A 10,424-nucleotide genomic window follows, 5' to 3' on the forward strand; every position below is an offset into this window, starting at 1 on the left:
GGGGCTTTAATCCCTCTGAGCATTTGTTTGTTTGGCTGCAGGCAGCTCAGAAGTACCGGTGCCATAAGCATATGCACCTTGACGACAAAGTCGACATTTTTCATGCCTTATATGAGAAAAAGTTTATGACCTCCAGTTCTCCCAGAGGAATGATCAGGGGCTCTGCTCTGGCCCTACTAACGTGGCTGCCCTTGGTCAGTAGCTGGTACCTACAACTTTGCCACTGCGCAGTTGTGAATAAAAAGGTAATCCATCACACGTGGCTTTATTTCCCCAAATCTAGAACCGAAATGCCTGTGTAGGATTTGAAGCTTCTTGTTGATACCTTCAATAACTTTAATCATAAATAGGGCTTTTTGTTTGTTTGTTTTAGAACAGTGGACGAGAGATACTAATTCCTTTTTCTTGTTTTTCAGTCTATTTTCTCTTTCAAACATTAACGAAATGTCTCTCTGTCACTTGCCATCGGTGTATTTCACTATTTTTCCCCCTTACAGCTGTCTTTAGCCACGAACACTTTGCTTTTTGACTTTTCAATGCTCTGTTAAGGTGTTTTTTTATTTTATAAAGCTACCAATATTTTCCCAACCTGTAAAAAAGCTTAATTATATTTTATATTGCTTTATATCGGTTACTTGGGTTTCTAAATCTTATTATATTAGTATAAAATAGATACCCCAGATTAATAATTTGAATAGGGTGCGTTAACTCAGTTGATCTTGTAGAGTGGTGTTAACTCCACAGAAAATTTAAATGTCTTCAGAAGACAAAGAAGCTCAGGAGGATGAGCTGCTGGCTTTGGCTAGCATTTATGACGAAGATGAGTTTAAGAGAGCTGAGTCTGCCCAAGGAGGAGAAACAAGAATTTGTCTGGAGTTGCCCCAAAACTTCAAAATTTTTGTGAGTGGTGAGTTGAGATGTTTTGTGTTATCCCAAAATTAGTTTTTACCAGTAATTACAGAAATTAATTTTCTGGTACATGCTTAGATGGTTGCTGCTCCAACGACCTATAGGAACACTGACCAGAGAAAGCCCTGACTGACCCTATGCTGTGCTTGTGGTATTGTTGGGGTTTATATCTGAGTGGGTGATTTCATCCTCATACATATAACCTCTTTAGTGAACTTTAAAATTAGAGATGAGTAATAGTATTTCTTTGGAATAATTAAGTTGGTTTTTTTTTTTTTTTTTCCTTTGAGGATATGTCTTTCCAGGTTTACTGGTGTTTACTGATTTAACCATATGCATACAACCCCAGGAAATTTTACTGCACTGAGAAGTTTTGTTATTTAGGGTTGAATAAATCATTTTAAACCCAGGAATTTAATAAGTGAAAAGAGATATCTGTCATAAACAGTTGCAGTTCACTAGTTTTCATTTTCTTGTTACTTCTCAAACTGTTTCAATTCTCTTTGATTCAGGCAATTCCACAGAAAGCCTCCAGAACAATGGGTTTGAATACACTGTTTGCTTTCTGCCTCCCCTTGTGCTGAATTTTGAACTCCCACCAGACTACCCATCGACCTCCCCACCGGTGTTTACCCTCAGTGGAAAATGGCTCTCCCAAGCCCAGGTTTGCAAAATAGTTTTAACATTTTAACAGATCATGAGTAAGTTCATAATTAACAGTGCTCTGGGGGATGTTAATGTAATAGATAAAAGTAAGGTTAAGACATAAACGATTACATTGCTCTTTCGGTGGGTTCTTCTTTTGTTTCCTACTTGTTTTTATTTGGTCACCATTGTGAGGAATGAAAGCTTGCATCTATGAGCATTATTTTTATATGTATTTTATGTATATATAAAAACTCCAGAATCTGAAATCTAAATATGCACTAAGGGGGACCATGGGAGAGGGAAACAGTAACGAGTTGTCAGAACTTCCTGAAATCTGGAATTGTTTTTTCTTTTCTAGCTCAGCGCTCTTTGCAAACACTTAGACAACGTATGGGAAGAGAATCGAGGCTGTGTGGTCTTATTTGCCTGGATGCAGTTTCTGAAGGAAGAAACACTGAGTTACCTGAATATTTCCTCCCCATATGAGCTGAAGATGTGCCATCAAGGGAATGGGCAGAGTAGGACACCTTTGGTCCCTCTCGACGCTGAGAAGGACTGTGGTGGTGCAGCAGGCTCTGCAGCAGCTGAAGAAGAAATCGTCGATGCAAGAGCTGTGTGGGATGTGGAATCGTTGTCGAGTCTGATTAGGGAAATCTTGGACTTTGATCAGGCTCAGAGGAGGAAGTGCTTTAACAGTAAGATGTACTTGTGCAATATCTGCTTCTGTGAGAAGCTGGGCAGTGAATGTATGTACTTCACCGAGTGCAGCCATGTATACTGCAAAGCATGCCTGAAGGACTACTTTGAAATACAGATCAGGGATGGTCAGGTCCACTGTCTCAACTGTCCAGAACCGAAGTGTTCTTCTGTTGCTACCCCTGGCCAGGTAATAGAAGTGTGCAAGCAGTGATGGTAGAGTTCTGCTAGCTTACCAATAATTACAGAAGACATGGTGTGGCTTTTCATGGTGAGCATTGTGAATATACCTGGGGAAATTTTTTATTTCATACTCTGAGCCATGCAGAGGCATCAGAGTTAAAGCTGGATCATATGGCACGTTTTGCCCACTCTATTAGTACTGGCATTGGTCAGAAACCTGAATTAATGTCCCATTGCATTTGACACTGCATGCTTTTAATTTGATTAATTACTATTAAAATAGCATTTCTAGGAGTATTTTCATGACCTATTGGAGAACGTAAAGTGGATTCATCCCAGCTGTAGGTACTTTTTCATTGGCTTACTGTTTTTTGCTGAAGCTAGCAGGCTCAGAATTTCAGATGCATGTAATCTCTCTTTGATCTTTGTTTAGGTTAAAGAGTTGGTTGGAGAGCAGTTGTTTGCACGTTATGACCGCCTGCTTCTGCAGTCTAGCTTGGACCTGATGGCGGATGTAGTGTATTGCCCTCGCCTGGGCTGTCAGACACCAGTCATGCAAGAACCAGGTTGCACCATGGGCATATGTTCCCGTTGCAACTATGCTTTTTGTACTCTCTGTAAAATGACTTACCATGGGGTCTCTCCATGTAAAGTTACTGCGGGTGAGTCATTGTATTTCAGAAATGGATCAAGAAACAATTAAGTCTTGTGTGAAAAAGACTGAAAGTCAGAAATTAAGCAAGGAAACTCATCACTACGTGAGCTTTCTAGAAGATTAGACAGATTCATTTGGAGTAGGTCTGTTGCTGGCAATTAAAAATTATACCTTTGATGACACTCCACAGTGCAGGAGGTCCCTAAACTGCTGATTGCCAAATGCTGAGAAGCCATAGCAGGGGAAGAATAATTTTATATGTGCCTTTTTTTACCCTTTCCTGTGAATCCACTGCTTTCTGTTGTCAGAGCTGGTATTGGAATCAGGTGGATGCTTCTCGCTCTGTTTGGCCTCAAAATCCTGTGACAGTTTCATGAAATGTATGTTCAGAAAAAATTTTTCCATTTTTCAGTTTATTTTACATTGTAGACTTGTTCTAATTCCATCGACTGGTCTCTTTTATAATGAAACAGTGTAAAAGCATTAATTTTGAGGTAGAGAGGTTTTAATATTCTCATCTTTTTCTTATGTGTTCTAATGTTTTACTTGCTTTTTAATTAATGATGGTAGTTTCCTTTGAGAATACTTTATGCTGTTATTAGGTGGACTTCTTTATATAATATATTACAAAAGCTGTTTTGTTTGGTTTGGTTTTTTGTTTTGTTTTATTCCCCAGAGAAATTAATGGATTTGCGAAATGAGTATTTAGAAGCAGATGAGGCAACTAAAAGATTTTTGGAACAACGCTATGGCAAACGAGTGATTCAGAAAGCCCTTGAGGAGATGGAAAGTAAAGAATGGCTAGAAAAGAACTCAAAGTCTTGTCCTTGCTGTGGTACTCATATAGAGGTAAGCATGGAGGGGAAAGGCTGAAGAATCATAGTAACTCTTAAGAGAAACTAACATAAATTCAGTCAGTTCTGCATTTAGGCTGGAACAGAGGTTTGTCTGTAGCCTCCAAGTTCACCAGGGAAGGTAAATTTCTAGGAAATGGTAAGAGAAGTTTCCTGTGTTACATAGAAAAGGAGGTGATGGTTCAGGAGCTCAGGGACTTGAGTAAATACAGCAACTGGTATTGTTCAGACTGCAGTACTAAAAAGATCCAGGTTGACTATGGATCCATATGAATCCTTTGTTTTCCTTGGACTACTGCTGTTTCTGACTACAGCCAGGAAATAAAACTAGCTTCAGAAAAATATTAATTGCCAGCATTATTAATATTATGTGATTCTAGCGTCTAGTTCTTTTGAACAGTGAAAAAATATCAGTGTTATGATAGAGTCGGGGTAAAATGTATTCATTAGTTGATGCATTTTTGAGGACTGTTGTCATATAGACACAGGCCTGAAGACTGACATGGTAAGATTTCGTTACTGCTATTTCTTGTTCTCTTCCCCTCAGAAACTAGATGGTTGTAACAAAATGACATGTACTGGCTGCATGCAGTATTTCTGCTGGCTTTGTATGGGTTCTCTGTCAAGGGTGAACCCATACAGGCACTTCAATGATCCATCTTCCCCATGCTTTAATAGGTATGTATTTACATGTATTTCTTCTAGTGCCGTACCACTTACTTTTCTACTTTTTCTTACAGTCTCTCCCAGGTTATTCTTACCTTGAAATTTGTAGCTATACAGTTTAAGACACAGTTTCTTCTCTCAAACATTTACACTTACAAGGACCCTACACTAACAATAAAAAAAATCAGGAGTGATTTGAGATATGGTTTTGCTTTCGAAGAACTTTTGGTTTAAAGTTCTGGAGAAGTCTCCTGGGCCTGTTCCTGATGCTTTACTTGCTGCCTCTGACTGAGAGACAGCCTGTAGTGAAATGTTTCCTTGCGGATGCTCAGGTATATGGTAGCGCAACACAAGGTTTTCTGTAAAAAAGCTGCTTCTAAAAAGCTGCAAACTTGGCTTACATCATCACTATTAGGGATGTATCAAGAGACAAAGGATGCCACTGCTGTCTGGACAAATGAAAGGGCAGGCAGGTCAGAGAGGTGTAATAATGGCAGCCTCTAAGCTTGTGTGTATTCCATTTGGTTATGAGGCCACTGCTGTGACATATAGTGCCTGGATACAAAAGTCAAAATACCAATAGTTTACTTCGTCCTGCACCATCCATTCTGCTGTAATAGATGTGGCTGACAGGATTTATTTTTTTCCTGTTCTTAGTCCTTCTTTTTCAGCATTCCTTCTTCTCCCAACAGTAATTATTTAACTCCGTACCCTATTTTCCTTTCTATTTTTCTTCTGGTGGTTTTTTTTTTTTTTCTTTTAGTTTAGCTTAACTTCTGCCTATCTTGACTAAGCTCATCTGTTTTATAAAAAACCCCATTTTCTTCCCTTCTGTTCCCCCCTCCCTGCTTATGTGTTATAGTTGTTTGCCCAGCTCTGTATTGTCTGATTAGATTGTAAGCTGTTTGGAGCAGGCAGGCTTGGCTGCTGATTATATACTGCCTAAAGACCAACTAGGAACGGCAGCATGCTAGGTAACTTTTAATACGTTTTGGATTATTAATATATTACGGGATTTCTTGAGACATCATGTTTGTAAGGTAGTGTAAAGCCTTCTTGTAATGTGCTGTAGAAGTGCAGAGTAGCTTATTTTAATCGACTTTGAGGACAGCAGCATGAGTGGTTTATGATACTGAAAAAAATAGTGAAATTTGCTGCTTTTGTATGTTTTTTGTCACATTTAGATTGAGATTTTTTTTTTTTTGTACATACTTTACTTTTTTTACATCCTGATGTAAATTATTGGCTGTCTTGCAGATTGTTTCAAGCCATGCATATTGATGGTGAGTTCTGGGAAGTTGACGATGAAGACTAGTAGCTTTCTCTAGCAACAAAACCTGAACAAACCAGAGACAGATGCTTTCTATTTTTGTGTCAAGTTTGTTTGCTTTTCACTTCCATTATGTGATAGAAGAATGATAACTACCTTGCACTGCAGGATACTCACACTTCAGAGGCTGTTGCCAAAACCAAAGGAGACTATTTTACGTATCCTGTGGTCAGGGTCACTGTTGAAGGTCCTAATAATCATATCAATTGTTAAAGACAAATACAACCAGTCAGAAGTTGGAAAATTACTGGAAAATATATACTAAGAGGTGCCTCTTTTTCAAAAGTAAACAAAACTGAAGCCCCAAATCATAGAAATATTTGGGGGTTTCCTTTAGGGAGACTGACATTTCGAGGAGCTTGGCTCGTATTCATTGTGGGTTTTAGGGCAGTTTTATTATAGCTGTAGTGCTCTTTCTGGAGCTGTTTAGTGATGCTGCTTGGACAGGGAACGTTTTCTGATACAATACAGAAAATTTCTTCTGTATTCAGCAACTGAGCCTGTTGCTCCTATAGCATTTCCTGACCTGTTTCTCTGAAAAGCAGCTCATTGCTCTGTCACTGATACTTTCTAACGATGTTAAAGTTGATTATCCCTACCCGCCTTCTTACTGGCTGTAGTGCCTGGGTCTTTGCATTACTGAATGCTTTGGCAGAAAATGACCAACAACCATTTCCAGAAATTTGAATCAGTTTGATGACTTATCTCAGTGTTGCTGTTGTATTCACTCACATTGCTTCTCCTTATTTTGATAGTGATGAGGGCGAAGGCAATGAACTGAGTATGTGGCCAGTGAGAGGGTAAAAAGTATCAGTCAGATATTGAAGCACATTTTTATGGATACATAGTTGAGATTAACTTGAATTCTTCAAGATATTGAAAATTACCTTGTCTTCTCAGATGATGAAATAATTTATTTTTTACTAATTCTTCATAGAAATTTGATTAGTTGATATTTTTGCTTATGGACTATATCCGTTATTTCCACTGTTCTTGCACTTCAAATTATTTCAAAAACCAAATTGTTTCCCTGAAAAGCTCAATAGTAGTTTTGTGAGCATGAAAGTAATTAGGGAACCACTAATTTTTAGGAAGTTTTTCCACTTGCAGAATGGTCTAAAAACTTATTTTGAAATTAAAACTGCATGTGCTGTGTTCAAAACAAATAGCAGGGTCCGGATGGATAGCTCAGGAGCTGGAACACTTCAGAAACTCAAGGTGAACACCTCTCACTCAGTTTTGACTGATAGTAAATAAATTTATACTCGGGTATCTGGCCAATATGAGTGCTGATTTAGTTCCTTTCGCAGAGGATGAAAGTCTGTACTATTAGAATTGGAAGTGATTAAAAAGATGAGATGGTAAAAGCAGATCTCTTGTCTTCGTTTAGGCTATAGTACAGTGTGTAGGAACTCAAGGTGAACACCTCTCACTCAGTTTTGACTGATAGTAAATAAATTTATACTCGGGTATCTGGCCAATATGAGTGCTGATTTAGTTCCTTTCGCAGAGGATGAAAGTCTGTACTATTAGAATTGGAAGTGATTAAAAAGATGAGATGGTAAAAGCAGATCTCTTGTCTTCGTTTAGGCTATAGTACAGTGTGTAGGGATTCCTGCACCTTTCACATGCACTAAATTCACTTTAAGACAGTAAACATAGTTGTCTCCCTGTTTGTCTTCATTATGGCATGTAAATGGCTGCACAGGTCAGTGTGTGGGACAGGGCTCTGTTCCGAGTCTGGGTGGTGATCGCCTCTAGTGCTTGTGTGCCATGGGGCCGAGGCGCTCGCTCGCGTGCATCATTTGTAGAATGACATAGACCAGAGCTGGGCTCGCGCAAAGCTTTCAAGTGAAGCTGGCACAGGATCTGTTCTGCTGATAGAATTTTGGAGGTTTATGTACGCAAAGTGCCCTCACACCCAAGGAGCCGTGGTTTTCCCTGGGAGATGCAAGCCCCTAACTGATACGTTGTGGCTATTGTGACACTACTGTGGGAACGCTGCGTTGGATGGAGCCAGCTTTTAGCTGCAATCCCCACAGTAGTTTCCACTCTGGCCACAATTTTTAACTCTACAGGCTGAGTCCAAAAGCTGTCTGCTTTTGGAGGGTGCTTTCTTCCCACTAAGCTGCATATGTAGGCAGATGGGGAATGTTTGTGACAAGGAGAAGCACGTGCTTAAACCCTGTTTTCCTACCTGGATGGAGGACATAGTTTTGGATCTCTTAAACCTACCGGAGGCTGGGCAGGTCCCTTCTGCCAGAACAGAGGTGGGCTGAGGGCAGGGCCTGGATGCCAAAGGGTACGTTGGGATGAAAAGCTGTGGCTGGCAATGTCTGCCAGAGCTACCACAGCTCAAGTGCTATGGTGAAGTATTTGAAGATCTTGCAATGAATTACCTCTGCTTTCAAGAACTTTGTGTGGAGAGAGGAGGAAGAGTGATGTAGTCACCACTGTGTCCATGAATTCTGGGCACTTGGGGACCCCTGGGCTGGAGCTCCCATATTCTGCAGTGAGGCAGAGGAGGACAGACCCTCTGAGGACAATCAGCTGGTATTGCAAAGGGGGGACAGCTAAAACCAGAACCTGACTTCATCGACAGAGAGCAAGGCAGGCAACTCTGGTAACGTGGTGCAGAGTTTCTTCCTCAGTGTGTACTTTTTCCTCTTGCAGACCTCCTCACTTTCTCCGTTTCTGTGCATGCACAGAATGAGTGTTAGATTATTTGCAGACTTTTTGTGGCAAAAAGTAGAGAGCTGTGATGACCTCTTTTCTCCTTTAAAGATCCCCACTTTTTTTAATGAAATGGCTGCTTCCTGGCAGGACAGAACCGTAGCAGGTGTTTGGTGGAGACCTGCCAGCAAACTCTGGACAAGGCAGGGAGCTCTTGAAGTAGGGAGTAGCAGTAGGTATTTCTACCAAATTGCTTTCCATACAGCTTTGGTTCTAGATGATAGAGAAATCTTGTGCAAAATCACAGGTCTTTTTCATGCTTTGAAGGTTGTGGTGTTGCTGTTCAAAGATGGTGTTACAAGTCCTGTTCAGCCACATAAACTCCTCCATGTTTCACTAGCACAGTGAGACTGAGCAGCAGATACAATCAATTTAGAAAAAATTAAGACTTTACTGTAGAAAGTCACATTACAGATCAACAGCTTACAAAATTTCTGCATAAAGAAAATAAATGCTCCCCAGTTTGTCTTGCCCCTCACTCGATAGCATTTGATAGGAAACCCAGGAATCAAGTTTCAGAATTGGTGGGATCTTGCCACTACAGGCTGTTGTCCACCTGTGTGCGGCTTCTGTAATTAAACATAGGCTGAGGCCAGAGGGAACAGAGTGTTTCCTTTGATACTTATTTGGCATTTCCTTGTTGCAATGTAAAGCATGGGAAGGAGGGAGAGAGAACTTACTGCTTCAGGTTTTGCACTAACACAATAACGGAGTGCTGAGCAGCACAGAGAGGAGTCATTTATGCTTAATTTGAACAAACCTATCCTCCTGTAGTACATCATAAAGCACCAGGGCATAGAAAATTATACCCTGAAACTGAACATGTAAGGCTTGTGTGACAACAGATAAAATCATACAGATTCGTAAACTAACCATTAACTGCATTAATGGTACTGCATTATTAATACAGCACTGATGAATGCTGTTTGTACCCTCCCTTTTGCCAAGATGGTCTCAAGTCCAACATCTGGCTCAAAGCGGGGTTCAGCCTATCCAGTCAGGTCTTGAAAACCTCTGAAGGACAGAGACCGCACAACCTCTCTGGGGAACCTGCCCCACTGCTTGACTGTCCTCATGGGCTGGTTTTTTCCTTATATCCAGTCTCAGCATCTTGTCTGAACTCAAGCCCCATTGTTTCTCTCATCCTCCCCCCGCACAGTGCCTAGGAGAGCCTGGCTTGTTGTTTCTTCTCATCCTCGCCCCGCACAGTGCCTAGGAGAGCCTGGCTTCATCTTCTTGATGACCTCCTTGTAGCTGTGATGCACGCTGCTACTGGGTCATGCTGAAGCTTTCCCTTCTCCAGGCTGAACAAGCTCAGTTCCCATTTTAAATGTCTATAATGCAAGAGTGTATTGTGGAGGGGGAATGACACAAAAAGGTACTTGTCATAATTGCAAGGAACACATCCCAAAGTGATTACCCATTTGGTTTCTGCAACATTGTACTTTCACGTATGTTCACATTTAAGTTTTGGGGCCTTCAGTCTACATGATTACAGTTACTTCATAGATTAAACAACTCATTCTCCATTGACTTTACCTTCAGAGAATAAGCTAGTGGCAGAAGTTTGTGGTATCCAGTATACTGGATCCCATCCTCATTTGGTTAATTAAGGCAGGTATCACACCTGTCTTTCTAATGGAGAGAAGCAAGCACATAATTATTTTGTTAATTTAAGAACAAATACGAGATGAGTTTCTGCAGCAATTCCCTTTCCTTTCCTCACAGCTGGTTTTCAACAGAAAAGCCG

General features: G+C 40.5%; 1 protein-coding gene across 1 annotated transcript; it reads left to right on the forward strand.

Moving 5' to 3' along the window:
* Positions 1–742: 742 nt before the first annotated feature.
* RNF14 (ring finger protein 14) lies at positions 743–6,015 on the forward strand. Its single transcript, XM_009572673.1, has 7 exons — positions 743–907; positions 1,422–1,573; positions 1,916–2,443; positions 2,870–3,098; positions 3,768–3,940; positions 4,493–4,623; positions 5,869–6,015. Exons 1-7 carry the CDS (start codon positions 754–756, stop codon positions 5,924–5,926), a joined length of 1,425 nt encoding a protein of 474 aa, XP_009570968.1. The 5' UTR covers positions 743–753; the 3' UTR covers positions 5,927–6,015.
* The last annotated feature ends 4,409 nt before the right edge of the window (positions 6,016–10,424 follow it).

The sequence above is a fragment of the Fulmarus glacialis genome, unplaced genomic scaffold, assembly GCF_000690835.1.
Source record: "Fulmarus glacialis isolate BGI_N327 unplaced genomic scaffold, ASM69083v1 scaffold34662, whole genome shotgun sequence".
NCBI classification, from domain to species: Eukaryota; Metazoa; Chordata; class Aves; order Procellariiformes; family Procellariidae; genus Fulmarus; species Fulmarus glacialis.